We start from the raw sequence: 16,266 nt of genomic DNA, 5'->3' as shown, positions 1-16,266 counted from the left end.
ACTCCTCAGTAAAGATTCCAAAAGTGAAATATTTCCTCCTGCGTTCGATTTTGGGGAGCCGCTATCAGCTTGGCATGACACAGTGAAGCTAAGGTGAGGTCCCAAAGATGGATTTTCACCTCAAATTCCAAGAGGCGATTGCCGGTAAGCGAGAGCACGAGAGCTGCGGTCACTGGACACACCGTCCCTGCTGGGTGAACTTCCATTCTGTGCAGCCAGTGCCCGCTGGATGCAGCCAAAGGCCGTGCTTTAAATGGGCAGGTACTATCCTGTACTCAGTGCCGACATTTCATTAATTTGAAAGGGTGAGTACCTGCACTTCTCATCACTTGTACAGTGTAACGGCACTTCTCAGTAGCATAGGTATTCTGAGGTAGTGGTTACCTGTACATTTTTATATTTCCAATTAAAGCAGAGGCCAAAGGGCGGTCCCAGTTGGCATTGGGGCTCATTAGTGGGAGCAGTGCTTTGCCAAGCAACTCATCCTGTGCCCGAGTAGCTGCAGGCACGGCCAAGGCTGCGCCTAACAAGGGCTCTGAGAGGAATGCCTGCACATAAGTGCTCGCCTCGAGCCGTATTATGAGGGGTGCGCAGATGTGCGCCCGTTCTGTGAAGAGGACGCATTTATTTTTCCAGGTTGTGCGCTCGCCCCGGACAGCACTGCCCGAAAGCGGCGGCCAGTGATTGCCCTTCGGTTCCCAAGCTGCGCTGTCCGCAGCGCGTGCAACAACTGGGTTAGCCTTCGGAGTGACACGCACGCGCTCTGGGGAGTGCCGGCGCACAGCCGTGCCCTGATAGCACACACCTGCGTGACACAGCTCCCGCGCCCAGTTGTGCCCAGGGACACCTGAAGAGGTGGACCGAACCTAGCGCAGCCCTTTAAACACATGGCTCTTAATATTGGGCACGGCACAGCCGCCATGGCTTTCGCCGAGTGCCTGCGGGGCACAGCCCAGTGAACACTGCTGGAGGGACTACTTGGAATTCCTAAAGTGTGTAATTACAAAAACAAATAAGTCAGCTGAAAAAAAAATACATTCAGAAATGTTCTGGTTGAAGACATTACTAAAATGTCACAGGACTGATGGCAGTGCTTAATTTGAACCGGTAGTTTGCGGTGGGGGCCACCGACACTTATTGTTTTGCATTACACAGTTAGCAAGTGCAAGAGAAGGAAAACTGCACAGCGCGGAAGAGAAAGACAGAAAAACGAGCGCAAGGGAGAACGCAGGAACCTGCAGGAGTGGTAGAAAGAGGCAGGGAGTGCCTGGAAGCGAAAGAGGAATGACTGCCTAGCTTTAGTAACTTCACACCAACATTTAATTGCGCCGGTCGCAGATTTTGAGCTCACATTCTTTTACAAATTAAGCACTGATTGGTGTATTTATTGTAAGCTCCATGTCTGTGTTTTTGGCTGTGTATTTGTGTTAGTCCAGAAGTGCTACTAATGCAGTGCCATCACATTTACCAGCTAATTTGGGTGTATGAGTGTAAGTTAAAGTCATTAAAACTTGGTGCAGCAAACACGCCCCCGGGTGGACACAGGTCACGTGCTGCTGCACCAGCCTCAAGGGGCCTATGGGGTCATGAACCCCCACTTTCGCAGTGTAGGGTGACTCTGATATCGCCCTGGGCCATTGCCTTTCTGTCACAGTAAAACATTTAAGTGCTCTTTAAGAAGTCAGTTTAGGAGGAGGCCTGACGGGTGCGAGGGGTGGACAAAGGGAGCGAGGAAACTGCATTTTATAAGACGAAGAAACACAAGTGAGCTGAGAAAATAAAAACAAAGTATAACGAAAAGAAAAGGAAGATTGAAGTAGAGGGAAAACGAAAGCACACCCAGAAAGGCTATAAGAAACAAGGAAAGGAAGGAAGCAGAGGAAAGACGAGAAAGATGACGGTTAGGTAAGAAAGATGAAAAATGGCGAGAGGGAAAAGCAAAAGGGAAGGAAAAAGAAAATAAAGAATGAAAGGAAAGAAGAAAAGATGGAAATAAGAAAGACTAATATGAAACAGGAAGATAAGGAAATGTGAAAAGAAAAATGAGAAACTGAAGGGAAAAATGTAACGAAAAAAAGATTTAAGGAATAAAATTGCGACACCAATAAAAAATGAAACAAGTGGAGAACGAAAGATAGCAAGACAGAGGAAAAATAAATTATAGTTTTAAAGAAGAAGGAAACAGGTTAAAAAGAGGAAAGTGAGAAAAATAATTAAGTCAGTGGCAACAAAAAATAAATTCTCATATGGATGGTTGGGGCAACTTGCTTTCCATAGCTTGCTTTGGTCGCTTGAGCTCACTAGTGCTATATCCCTTTGGGATATAGTCGAAAGTGAGGGCAGTTTTACTGCTGTTGCTACTCCTTGAAAGGCCCTTAGATCAGGTGATGCAGAAAGGGTTCTGGGTCAGTCACTGCAATTAAACAGTTACATGTTACATCTGCGCCCATCCCTTCCTCTGAAAGGCTCTGACACACACACACACACACACACACACACACACACACACCGTGCATTGAGGCCCTCTACTAAGAGGTCAGCGCTGCAGGGTACAGGGCTGATTTCTTGTTGATTTCTGTTGTGGTCTCTTTATATCTTATACATTCTCCACGCTACCTTAATGTTCCCTGCTCCTCAGCCTTTGAGTGAGGTCTTTGTTTGGTTCGAATGTTAACAGTGTTTGTGCTTGGATGAGTGGACAGCCGATGTGAGGAGGGCAGAGCGGCAGGATGTGGTTACTGGTGGGGCCTTCTCTGTAACTTACAACTAAGCTAATAAACCTACTTTTATAACCTACAAGCATCCATAATTGATTAGAACAGGGCTCTTCAAACTGAGAGGGGGGTGAGCCCCAGTAACGGGGCCTCTGATTAACCGAAGAGGGTCCCCAGGTTCTGATTAAAAGAGGCATTATGTAGAAAAACACTTATTGCAATTTTAAATAGGTAACAGAACTTAACTCCAATGTTTAAATAAGCGTAGACATATTTAAACATTGCCATCTTAATTGAATAATTGTGTGAAATTCTGAGGGGGGCGATTCTTTTTTTTTCCCCATTGGAGGGGTGCAGCATTAAAAAATTTGAGAACCACTAGATTATAATAATTTCCCTCTTTTCTAGATGGCCACGGCATCATCAAGGACTGGGTAGAGGTGAAGATGAACTCCACAAACCCCTTGAGTTACAACAACGAGAACGGGGAATTCAAGGTGACCCGGAGGGGGCTGTACTACCTGTACTGTCAGGTGAGTGTCATGCTCTGGTGCAGGACAGTCTGACAGCCCGGGGGTGCGCGCACACAGACACACACAAACACGTTCATTAAATTGCAGTATTTAAATTATTTTTTTGGTTTAAAAACTGACAGTGGTTGCACTGCCCTTTTTGGCTCTGATTATAGTTCAGGCCTCACATACATGTATGTATGTGTGTATGTTTATATTTTGTATAGTGCAAACATAAAAAAAAAAAATCTTTATTGAATTTTCACATTATAACATGAGCCAGCAAAGTGCACATATAACACATATCTCATTACACACTGGGAACAGCTAACTTTTGCACGCAAGACCATCGTATATGTAATTATTTTACTTTGACCAAGTCTGTCTCATGTCTTTGTCTATGTATCTCTTATGCCTCTTTTTTTGTCCGGATATTACATTTAAAGTTTAGAGGTTTTCACAACACTGTCCTTATATCCAGGAACACTGAAAACAAATGGTAGTGTTGAACTGCATTCAATGCCACGTGTCAGAAGATCAGAGTCTTACAAGTTCAGTAGAGCTTCCTCCCACTCTCTCACCAATGCACAGTTTCAGAAGCTTGCATCCTAACAAACTGTGTGCCATTAAAGTTGAATAGAACTTAGTCTTGGTCTCAAACCTAGGCTGTTATTCACGTTGACTAACACTCAGTTTTGGTCTGCTGTTCATGCTTAGTTATTCAGGTTTTCTATGCTATTAAAGATGAGTTCCACTCAGTTTTGGTCTGTTACTAAAGTTGAGCCAGACTCAGTCTTGGTCTGTTTTTTTAAGTTGAATAAAACTCAGTATTGTTCTGCTTCTAAAATTCAATAAGATTCAGCCTTGGTCTGTCACTAATGTTGAGTACCACTCAACACTAGTCTGCTTTAAAGATAGTTATTGTTGGTCTGTTAGTAAAGTCAGATGAATATTGGTCTGCTAGTACAGTTGAATAAGACTCAATTCAGTAAAACTGAATAACTTTCAGCTTGGTCTGTTATTAAAGTTAGTGAGACTCAACACTGGTCTGCTATTAAACTTGAATAGACCCAGGCTTGGACACAGGCACTGCTCTCATCTGGCTGGAAGAAGAGGCAACTGGGCTGATAGTGTGTTAGGGCCAGATTCAGATTTCAGCAGATGGGTTTCTCAGTCACAACGGTGATGGATTTCCCGTCTGCCAAAATATAAATTTCGCAGGAAATAATGGGATTTATATTTAGGCAGACGCATTATCTGTTACCTTTGTGACAGAGTAACCCGTCCCCTGAAATCTAAATGAGGGCCTAAGTCTAAGATTTGTGCAGATATACACCCAGTCCTGGGTAGGGCATGGCACTAAATGGCCCAAGGATTGAGTGTGGCTTGTGATTTGACGCTGAGGCAGGATTTCCCCCTTGTATATTCGTAGTCACTACTCACTATATCAGAGCTTCTCATTTTGAAAGAGCAGCTGCAGGCAGTCAGACAAAAGATGAAATGACCCTATGAAGGCAGTCTTAAGGCAGACCCAGAGTATTCAGCCTTAGAAGGACAGTTAAGCTCTTGTTACATGGGGTAGTAACCCATTGAGAAGGCAGAAACGTGGCTACACATCCATCTTGAAGTGTAAGAGTAAGCTTGTTTCTTATGGATACACCTACCTGTGGATTCCTCACCTAAAGAATTCTCCCCTCGCGCCAGCCCTCAACGGAAATTTCTTCTAGCTCTGCACGTCGACGATGACGTCATAATTGCCCGACTCCACGCGACACCACATGACGTCATCCAGGCAATAAGAAGCCTTCGTCGACGTGCAGACGTCAGTTCCCTTTTTTCCGTGCCAGAGTAACGGTTAATTCTTCGAGGCTCACAGGGAGCTACTGTTTCCAACGACGGTTACGACGTCGCAGTCTAGAAAATCCGGCTTTAAACCTTGTAGCCAGTGCGGGGTTGAATGTCGGTTACCGACCCCCACGAAAACTGCCTCTGGTGCCTTAGTTCCGATCATGAGGTCGAGTCATGCGGCTCATGTCAGCGCATGAACCCTAAGGCACTTAAAGAGAGGGAGGGGAAATTGTTCTTGGCTCGGTCCAAGAAGAAGGAGAGGCGTCATCGGAGGGAGTCTTCTTCGAGATCCTCAAAGTCTCGTCACCATCATAGTGACTCTCGGCACCGTCAGGGATCTCAGCGCCGATCGAGCAAGGGACGGTCCAGGTCAAGATCGGCTTCTCCGTCGGCCCGGCGTCGTCCGTCGTGGGAGATAAGCCCGACCGTCACCCCTCCGCCTCCTACGACCCCGACGTCACCCGGGTCGGTCTTTGAGGTCGAGCCTCCCCAGAGGCCTGAAGGTTCTCCTGGCCAGGAGTTACCTGGACCCTCCTTGGCATCTATGCCGGCGCCGATGCAGCAGCAGCAATACCCGGCTTTCCAGACTCTGGGATCGGATCCTGCAGCGTTTTTAAACGCAATGTTTAACATTTTTGCTTCCATGACGCCGGGTGGAAGTCATGCAGGTCCGTCTGGCCCTCTGACCTATGATTTGGGTGTTCTGGCGTCTTACAGATCGACGCAGTTCACCCCATTTTTATCTGCTGCACCTGAAGCGGCGCCGATGCCTATGACGTCGCCCAGGCTAACTACACCTGCTACGGCGCCGTCTGATTCGCCTCGGATCCGATCGATGTCTAAGAATCCTTTGGAGCCGGAGCTTCCGGCTTCGGACTGATCCGAGGTTCGGCGCCGACGAAGATCTTCGGCGTCGGCCAACGCCTTATCGACTCCAGGCTTGCAGTCAAGACTTAAATCAAGACGTCTGGCTCTTCGACTTTTGGAGGAAGAAGAGTACGGGAGACAACACCTGGAGGAAGGTGAAGTTGTAGAGCCCTCTGGTGACTTCCAGGGACTGGATACAGCTAGTGGCCTGGACACTACCCCGGAATGGGATCTAGCTTCCCCTGGAGAGGTCACGGAGGAAGCTGCTTCATTCCACGCAGTCATTCGGAAGGCTGCAGACTTTTTGGATCTTCCCCTTCCTACCGCGGAGGTCAAGAGAAATTTACTAACAGAGGTTCTACACCCGGCTTCTGCTGAGCCTCTTTTGCCCTTCAATGAGGCTCTGCTGGACCCCATTAAGGATATCTGGCTGAAACCTGTGTCCACTGCTGCGGTCAACAGAGCGGTGGCTCGTCGATACAGGACGGTGCCTGGGGATCCGGTGTTTATCTCCAGACAGCCAACTCCGGAGAGTCTAGTGGTGCAAGCCTCTTGTTCGTCCAGATCCTCTCCTGGCTCGATTCCTGGGACCCCTGCGGACAGGGAGTCAAAAAAGATGGACAATACTGCAAAAAATACCTTTTCATCTTGCAGTATGGCCCTAAAATCTTCCAATGCAACTTGCATACTGGGGCGTTACATCCATGCCCTTATGGAATAGGCGAAGGGCCACCCTAATTTGTCCCAGGAGATGTTGCAGCTGTTGGCGGATGCTCAGGCGGCTGCGACTCAGGTGATCCAGTCGGGATTGGATACTTCGGACTCGGTGGCTAGGGCTATGGGCACGACCATAGTTTCTAGACGGCAGTCTTGGCTACGGTCATCTGGCTTCTCGTCGGACGTGCAGGCCACACTTCTTGATCTTCCTTTTGATGGAGAGAAGCTCTTCAGCACAAAGGCTGACACTGCCCTGGAGCGTTTTAAAGAAAGCAGAGCGACTGCTAGATCTTTGGGACTCCAGTCGTCAGCCTCATCCTCCTTTAGAGGCTTTCGGAGGTTTAAAGGATTTGGACGTGGTTCCTTTCGTGGAAGATTGCAAGGACCACAACAATCTGCTTCTACCCTGCCATACAGATCCTTCAGGAGCAGAGTCCGTACGAGAGGAGCCACCTTGCAGCACTCTGCCTCTTCCTCTTCCTCTGGAGGGGTGCAGCAAGGAAAGCAGCCGTAGTCCTCCTCCACTCCCTGTCCACTTGTCTCCGGTAAGGGGGAGACTTGACCATTTTCTTCCAATGTGGGAGGTTATAACATCGGACTCCTGGGTCATCGACATTGTGAAGAACGGGTACGCTCTTCCCTTTCGGGAATTCCTTCCTACCTTCCCTCCCTGCCCATCCTTCTGTTCGGAAGACCATCTTCTCCTATTACAGCAGGAAGTATTATCCCTATTAGCAAAAGGTGCGATAGAGTTGGTTCCCGAGCAAGAGAGGGGTCAGGGTTGTTATTCAAGATACTTCCTGATTCCCAAAAAGGATGGTCGGCTGAGACCGATTTTGGACTTGAGGATTTTGAATTGGTTCCTCAAACAGGAAAAATTAAAAATGCTGACCCTCACAGGTTCTTTTGGCGTTGAACGAAGGAGACTGGATGGTGTCGGTCAATTTGCAGGATGCGTATTTTCATATTCCGATCCTCAAGTCGCACAGGAAGTATCTCCGGTTTGTAGTGGGATCGCAGCATTATCAGTTTGCGGTCCTCCCTTTTGGTCTTACTTCAGCACCTCGAGTCTTCACAAAGGTGATGGCGGTGGTAGCAGCAGAGCTCAGAAGAAGGGGGATAGCTGTGTTTCCCTATCTGGACGATTGGTTGATCAAGGCCAAAACTCAGGAGCTCGTGCGGTGCCATCTCCAGTCGACGACTCAATTGTCAATGTACCCAAATCTCACCTGGAGCCCTCTCAACGCCTCCTGTTCATAGGGGCAGTATTGGACACAACATTGAATCAGGCCTTTCCTCCACCCCAGCGGGTCCAGGATATTCAGGCGTTGATTCCAATATTTCGAAATGGAGTGGTAGTTCCAGTCCTCAAGGTCCTTCGACTGCTCGGTCTGTTCACTTCTTGCATACTGTTGGTCACTCATGCACGCTGGCACATGAGGTCTCTTCAGTGATGCGTCCGCAGGCAGTGGTTTCAGCACAAAGGGGATCTCGAAGATTTGATAAAGATCTCCAGAGACACTTCAGTGGATCTTCAATGGTGGGCAGCGGTCGACAACCTGTCTCAAGGAAGGCCATTCTCGCTGCCACCTCCAGTGGCCACAGTGGTAACGGATGCTTCCACTCTAGGGTGGGGAGCTCATCTGGGGGACCTGGAGATCAAGGGCCTTTGATCTCCAGGGGAACAGAAGTTACATATCAATCTGTTAGGGTTGCAGGCAGTATGTCTGGCACTCAAGGCCCTCCTCCCGTCCATTCGCGGTCAGTCAATCCAAGTTCTAACGGACAACACGACCGCGATGTGGTATATAAACAAACAGGGAGGAATGGGGTCGTATCTTCTCTGCAGAGAAGCTCTTCCTCTCTGGTCCTGGCTTCAGGACCACAAGATCGGCTTGATTGCACATCTCTTGGCCGGAGTCCTGAACGTGCGTGCAGACATTCTCAGTCGACGCAGCTCGGTCGACCACAAGTGGTGTCTTCATCCAGATCTAGTTCTGTGTATCTTCAGGATGTGGGGATATCCGCAAATAGATCTGTTTGCCACTCAAGAGAATGCGCAGTGCCTGCTATTTTGCAGCCTCCAGTATCCGGTGCAAGGAGCTTTGGGGGACGCGTTTCAGATGTCCTGGAAGGGTTAGTTACTTTACACGTTTCCCCCCATACCCTTGAGTCCTCGAGTTCTCAGGAAGATCCGCCAAGACTGAGCTCAAGTCATCCTAATAGCTCCGGATTGGCCGAGAAGGGTGTGGTATTCGGACCTACTCCAACTCTCTGTGCCCTCCGCTCCGTCTCCCTTGCAGGGTGGATCTCCTCTCGCAATCGCAGGGGCAGATTCTACACCTCCACCTCCAGAGCCTGCATCTTCATGCCTGGAGATTGAACGGGGCAATCGGAGTTCCTTTTCTCTCCCTCCAGATGTGGTGGAGGTTATTTTATCGGCCAGGCGACACTCCACCAAGCCAATCTATGCTACTCGTTAGGCTAAATTTACAGGCTGGTGTGGAGAGAATGGTTTAGATCCTTTAAAAGCTGGGTTATCTGACATTTTGTCATTTGCACTCCACCTGGCACAGAAAGGTTTTGCAATTGCCACTGTTAAAGGTTATCTGTCTGCACTATCTGCTTTTCTGTGCCTTCCTGATCAACCATTCTTCTTTAAATCACCAATTGTTTTAAAGTTTCTAAAGGGACTCACTAATAGGTATCCACCCACGCCATTCGTTATGCCTCAGTGGGACCTTAACTTAGTCTTAACTTTTCCTATGGGGGCTCCGTTCGAACCAATGCACTCTTGTTCTTTACGGTACCTTGTATTCAAAACTGTTTTCCTGGTGGCCATAACATCTGCCAGAAGGGTTAGCGAGCTTCAGGCTCTCTCTGTGGAAACCCCATACCTTTCTTTCTTTAAGGACAAAGTGGTGTTGAGGACCAAGGCGGCATTCCTACCGAAGGCTGTTACACCCTTTCACCTGGGGCAGTCAATTACTCTCTCTTCCTTTTACCCTCCACCATCCAAGGAGGAAGAGAGGCTCCACCGGCTGGATCCACAAAGAGCTCTGAGCTTCTACTTCGCCAGGACGAAAGAGTTCAGACAGGATGAACAGCTCTTCGTTGGATACGTGGGGAAGAGGAAAGGTAGAGCGGTCCACAAGAGAACGCTATCCAGGTGGGTCATTCTATGTATTAAGATCTGCTATTCTTTGGCGAAGAGGGATCCACCTGTGGGGCTTCGTGCCCATTCCACCAGAGCCAAAGCAGCTTCATCAGCTTTGGCTAGAGGTGTTCCTGTGGCTGACATCTGCAGGGCAGCGACTTGGGCGTCCCTCCATACTTTTGCCAAACATTACTGTTTGGACTCTGAGGTTAGGAGGGATGGCCATTTTGCTCGCTCGGTGCTGCAAGATTTCTTGGTTTGACCATTCTGGCACCCACCACTGGAGGTTATACTGCTTGGGGACTCTATTCTTTAGGTGAGGAATCCACAGGTAGGTGTATCCATCAGAAGAATAAGTTACTTACCTTCGGTAACGCTTTTTCTGGTGGATACAGTAACTACATTTGGATTCCTCACGGTCCCACCCGCCTCCCCGTTGCTTGACTGGTCAAGCCAAGATCTCTTTGGGTGCGCATCCTTGATCTTGTATATATATGTATATAGCTGTTTCATGCATATAGTTGTGTTGATTGTATATACTTTTCCTTTGCAAATTAAGATAGTGAAAAGGACTTTTTGGACTTGGATTATACATACATATATTTATTTCTCTCTTGAAGGGAGCATTCATAACTGTTATTTATATTGAGTTATATAATAAATGTTTTATTTTCATTTATTCTGGATAAATGTGTACTCTTTAGGTTTAAACTGTTCGCCTCTATGGCACGTAAAAAAATGGTGATAACTGACGCCTGCACGTCGACGAAGGCTTCTTATTGCCTGGATGACGTCATGTGGCGTCGCGCGATTATGACGTCGACGTGCAGAGCTAGAAGAAATTTCTGTCGAGGGCTGGCGCGAGGGGAGAATTCTTTAGGTGAGGAATCCACAGTTGTTACTGTATCCACCAGAAAAAGCGTTACCAAAGGTAAGTAGCTTATTCTTTAAGGGCACTAATAATCCAACAAACCATGTGGGACAGATGGAAGGGCGTCTGTAGTTTAACATGAAGGATCCTGCCCATTAATGTGCTTGAAATGTGACCAGTTCATGGCCTACCCTGGCCTGACAGAAAATGTTGTTGGGAATATTCCCTTTTTAACTTTAATCTCCCAACCTTGAATTAATAACATCCCTCAATTACAGGGTTAGTTGTATTCCACCTCAGATAAAGTTAGATAAATTCTTATGAACCTTCCATGCAGGAAGTTAGCATGACTGAGAACAGATACAGTACAGTCACCCACTGCTCTGCTCCTCAGTTATAGTAAAACACATCTCACTTCCTGGCCTCCATACAGCCACATCCATGAGTATGGGTGAAACCAGTAGTTTGCAGGCTCTTTTGAATTGTGACACAAAATTTACTTTAAATTAAGATACAACCCTGACAGGCATGTTGAATCTGGTCTCCGGCTGCACTGCCGTGATGACTCACCATGGTTGATCCTGGTCTGAGTTTGCTTGTGTTCCTTTTCAGAAGGAATGTGGCCCAGAGGTTTGGGTTGGAGCAGGACCAAGGCAGATTTAATGTGGCTGGCCTCTCTTTGCAGTGGTCCAGAGTAATTACAACAGGCATAGATTAATTCATGTGTTTCACCCACTTTTTTGTTGTTGTTTTTCTCAACAGAATCTTGCAGCGCTATCGGAATACCAACTATCTAGTTTTCACTCAAAAAGTTTGGGTTGGGTTGGGCTGTTGATGTAAAAGGGGGCTCCTCCATTACATGGACCAACTCTATTGTTTGGTCTGCATGATTTTCTGTTCACGTCCGAGAAAACACCTACCCTACTCAGATCAGTTAAGCGTTCAAGTTTGAAAAATTCTTAACGTAGCATTGATCGAATCTGACTTGAAGAAAATGCAAAAATGTGACACCTAAATCAACTTCTCACTCCATCTTTCTACCTTGCCCAATGCCCTTAGGTACATTTCAATGAAGGGAAGAGCATCTATGTGAAGCTCGACATCTCACTGGACGGGGAGGTGGCGTTCCGCTGTTTGGAAGAGTATTCCACCACTGCTGCCAGCATCCAGGAAGCTGAGGTGAAGGTCTGCCAAGTTTCTGGCCTGGTCCTACTTCAGCCCAACTCTGCCATTCTCATTAAGACCGTCAAAGATGTCAGCCTCAAAACGGACCGCTATCTCACCTACTTCGGCCTCTTCCAGGTGCACTGATGCGGGCGAGTCAAGTAGGTCGAGGTCACTCTGCTGCTATTCTTCCTCCTTTCTGACCATGACCAGAGGGGGGCTATGGTAAGGCTTCCTTAATCTTCATGCCAAGTGGAGCCTGTGAACCTCTTTCATACACCTCAACGACCAGTTTCTCTCTAGTGACGGACTGCACATTCCGGGTAATATCCTCCACCGGCTTGCCTATCACATTATCTTCCTCCAGCAAGAACACAATAAGGGTATTTACCATATTCTTATGGCTAAAATGACCTCAAAACATGATGGGCATTTATGGGGTTTTGATGAATTCTGCTGGTTAGAAGGTTCTTATATCAGAAGTGGTGTCTTCTGGAACAGACATATTCAAGCTGCAAATATCTTCTCAGAAGCCAAATATTCCTCTGGCGGGAACCTCTGAAACACGCATGAAAACCTAGGACTGTATTGACATGTTGTAATGATGGAATATTTCACTCAGAAATAATCCTTTCTTTGGATGGAAGCATACAAAAAAATATCAAAAGTTCTTGCTTGTCGGATTTCCATCTAAGGAAATTTACTATGATGCAAAGTAGGAACTTGGACAAATGAAGAAAAGTGGGCAACCCCTTGCCAAGGGGAAGTCCTTTGGGGACATAAAAAGGAATCTTTACAGTTAGAAGGACACAACAAATGGGTGCGATAAATCAGAATTTTATTTTAACACGCATTTTCTATCAAAAAAAGAGTATAACGAGCAATATTAGTATATTTGTTTTATTGTAGATGGTCTTATAGCAGTTTCTGGTAAAATGAATGTCCATGTACAAGTCGTTCTTATATTGATGTATTTTACGGCAGATTTCTATAAATTGGTGGGTCCGATAAATGTGATACGGTATCCTTTGAGGTGTTAATCACTCTACCTATGGAATTTTTGTAGGCAAGGAGTGGTAGCGGTACATTGCTTTTATTAGAGGTGGTCTGTGGGTAGACTATTTTAACAGAAGGCTACCAAGTGCAAAATTCATATTCATGCTCCGAGCGGAATGTTCCAGGCACCTGGGTCATCTATGTGGAAGGTTCGATCCCGGAAATTCATAGAAGTGAATCTTCATTTGTGAACAAGAGGGGAAACTCTCCAATGACGTGCGTCATTGTATTTTCAGATATAAAGAGTCACGCGAGTGTGGTAGAGGAATGGACAGTTTGCATATCAAGACAGTGCACAACTTGTGGTAAGCAGGGACGGGCTTGTGTGACTCCAAGATTGCAGCTGGTCACCATGTTAGAGCAGGCTTGTGGACCACACTGGATTTAAACACATTTTTATTATTGAACTTAAATCATTATATTTGATTTTTAAATCCACAGGAAAATTAAAAACAAAAAAGGAAAAATTGTTACGCTTCGGTTTCTCAATTGTTTTGAGGGATCCTTTGTATAATGCTTTGAGATTGTTTCAAGAAAATGGTTGCCTTTTGTTATCGAGGGATACGGATCTGGAATGTTCCTGGGACCTGTGTACTTCAAACATATCATTCCTTGCAGTGATTCCTGTAGGTGGAAGGAACTGACGTCCAACAAGAATTCAGTGAGAGGAAATGCATTCGTTTTTTTCATTTAAATACAAATTAAAAAATGCATTGACAAGCTTTTAAAACACTCAGTAAAAAAATTGGATATAGTCCAGAAGTGAAGTAGACATTTTGTGACAGATCCCACTGCGCTTGTCTTTCACCGTTGCAGTCATTTCTTTCTGGTTCTGCAATACTTCCTGTGACAGTGATTAAAAATCAGCACAAAGGTTAATTTTACTGATGTTGTAGTTTTAGCAATAACCTTCATTTACTCCAGTATTGGAACTATTCATAGATTCACATTCTTGAATACTTCCCCGTTGTCGAGATGGGAGTCCCCGGTGGAATATAAATACTAGGCCTGAAAATGGATACACACAATACATGGACTAGGTATCAATAGAATAGCCCATCATAGTCGTTTTGTAAAACAGACCCAAACTCAAACTTGAACCAATCAGATTGCCTTACCCCTTAGAACCTCCTGTGAGGAGCTGCCTTCCCTCAGATTTTCCACCGCACATTGTGCAGAGGAGTCTCCTTTGAGCTCTGCTCAATATTTTTATCTCAGAAGATCTATTACTACAGCTTTTGGACATTTCTTTTCTTCTCTGGGGCTTCAAACTGGCTGCCATGTCAGAGACACCCAGGAAAGGCCCTTTTAGATCCTGTGTCTCATGTTGGAAGAAAAGATTATATGTGGAGTATCCACATGAGGAATGTAATTATTGCCTATACCCCAGCCACAAGACAAAGGACTGCAAAATCTGTAGAAAATGTTCTACAAAGACCTTGAAGGACAGGGAGGGTCGCCGGCTGTTTGGCTTCAAAGAGGTAAGACTGGACTATAGTACTGTATTGTTGTTATATATGTATTTGTATTATTGGTTTTGTTATTATTTCTTCTATGTTTGTATTTCAACTTGGTATGTTCCTTCCCACCCCCCTGAGCTTGTTCTCTGTTCAGCTGCCTGGAATGCTCTTGGTGTTCTACTTTGGCAGTTGGACGAGAGCATCCTTGGTGCTGGTATGGATGGAGTTCTTGTTATCTGTGATATTCATCTGGATTAAAGTTCCTGGAAGAAGATACTTCAAAATGCTGTTTGGAGTCTTAAATTATACAACTTCCTGTGGATAATTACTTCATTTGGCGACTAGTGGCTTTCATATCTGCACTTTGCTTAAAACAAGAACTTCAACACCCGTATTTTAACCTTTTGGATTCTTACATTTCAAGGTACTGTGTTTATGCTGTGTTTTTTTTCCCACTGCATTTTAATCTTTGGTTTTTTTTCCCTCCAATCGCTTTATGTTTCGGTCAATCGTTTGTATTACTGAAGTTGCCTAGCAACCTCCTTTGTGCGATTGCTTCCTCGTTTTCCTTTTTGCAATCATGCGGCATTGTTGACATAGTCTCCTAGCAGCTTCTGTCATGCGCTCCACTTCCGCTCGTGCGTATCTTCGTTTTATTCTGCAATCGCGCGATTGCTCTTCCATTCTGCAATCGCGCGATTGCTCTTCCATTCTGCAATCGCGCGATTGCTCTTCCATTCTGCAATCGCGCGATTGCTCTTCCATTCTGCAATCGCGCGATTGCTCTTCCATTCTGCAATCGCGCGATTGCTCTTCCATTCTGCAATCGCGCGATTGCTCTTCCATTCTGCAATCGCGCGATTGCTCTTCCATTCTGCAATCGCGCGATTGCTCTTCCATTCTGCAATCGCGCGATTGCTCTTCCATTCTGCAATCGCGCGATTGCTCTTCCATTCTGCAATCGCGCGATTGCTCCCCGCTTGCTGACTCCGAGCTCCCTTGTTTCTGGGACAGCCCTTGCGTGTCATCGCATTCATTCTGTGACGCGTGATCGTTTTTTTTCTTATACAATTGCGCGTCATTGTTCTAACAAACACGTGCATCTCTCCAGGAAACAATACGTGTTTTCACCCATACTTTTAAGTTGCCGCATACAGCATGATTTATACAGTGTTTCACAGTATGGCTTCGCAGTTTCCTTTGGAGTTTAGTTGGTGGCACATAGCACTCTGGAAACTTAATTTGACATGCTACAATAAAATTGCTTTCAACCATCTGGAAGAACTTTAAAATTTTTGGGGGTTTCATATGTTTTATTGGGAACCTACAACTTTTATTTCAACGTTTAAAACTGTGATTTTTTTTTCTCATTTTTTTTCTTTTTCCAATTGCTGATTAGTTATGCAGAACATTTCACCTCCACCTTTCTTTTTGTCTGTTCCCTGTGGACCTCCTATTCCTTGGCCTAAATGGAAGAAAGTTTTTTTTTAACCTACCTAAAAGTTTGTGGTAGCAACTTCTCAGCTGAAAGGAAAACACTGGTTTTCCAACATTGGTTAGGAGCGGAAGGTCAAGCGGTTTTGGAGACTCTTTCTGCTGTTTTTACTTACGACGGAGCTGAAGGGGACACTCCTTTGAATGAGTTTGAACTAACTTTACTCAAACTAGACAGACACTACTTACCCAGAATTTCTATTTTACTTCAAAGATACTATTTTGGGAAATGCAAGCAGAATGATGCGGAGTCGATTGAGGACTTTGTAACCTATCTTCGCAAACTTGCTGCACTTTGCAATTTTGGGGGTAGTGTTGATGAGCGCTTTCGTGACCTGTTTATGCTTGAGTGTAAGAGTGATAAGATTAGGGAAGTGCTCTGGTCGAAAAGTGATCCTACTTTAGA

At 45.7% G+C, this 16,266-nt stretch overlaps 1 protein-coding gene across 1 annotated transcript in view; it reads left to right on the top strand.

Moving 5' to 3' along the window:
- Window positions 1-14,696, top strand: part of TNFSF12 (TNF superfamily member 12) — a 129,422-nt gene extending 114,726 nt beyond the window's left edge. The window contains exons 5-6 of the mRNA XM_069218707.1: window positions 3,123-3,247; window positions 11,746-14,696. Of these exons, the coding sequence (XP_069074808.1) occupies window positions 3,123-3,247; window positions 11,746-11,997 (377 nt within the window). The 3' untranslated portion in view covers window positions 11,998-14,696. The remainder of the gene's footprint in view (window positions 1-3,122; window positions 3,248-11,745) is intronic.
- The last annotated feature ends 1,570 nt before the right edge of the window (window positions 14,697-16,266 follow it).

Source organism: Pleurodeles waltl, chromosome 12, assembly GCF_031143425.1.
Source record: "Pleurodeles waltl isolate 20211129_DDA chromosome 12, aPleWal1.hap1.20221129, whole genome shotgun sequence".
NCBI classification, from domain to species: Eukaryota; Metazoa; Chordata; class Amphibia; order Caudata; family Salamandridae; genus Pleurodeles; species Pleurodeles waltl.
This window is presented reverse-complemented; position numbering and strand designations above follow the sequence as displayed.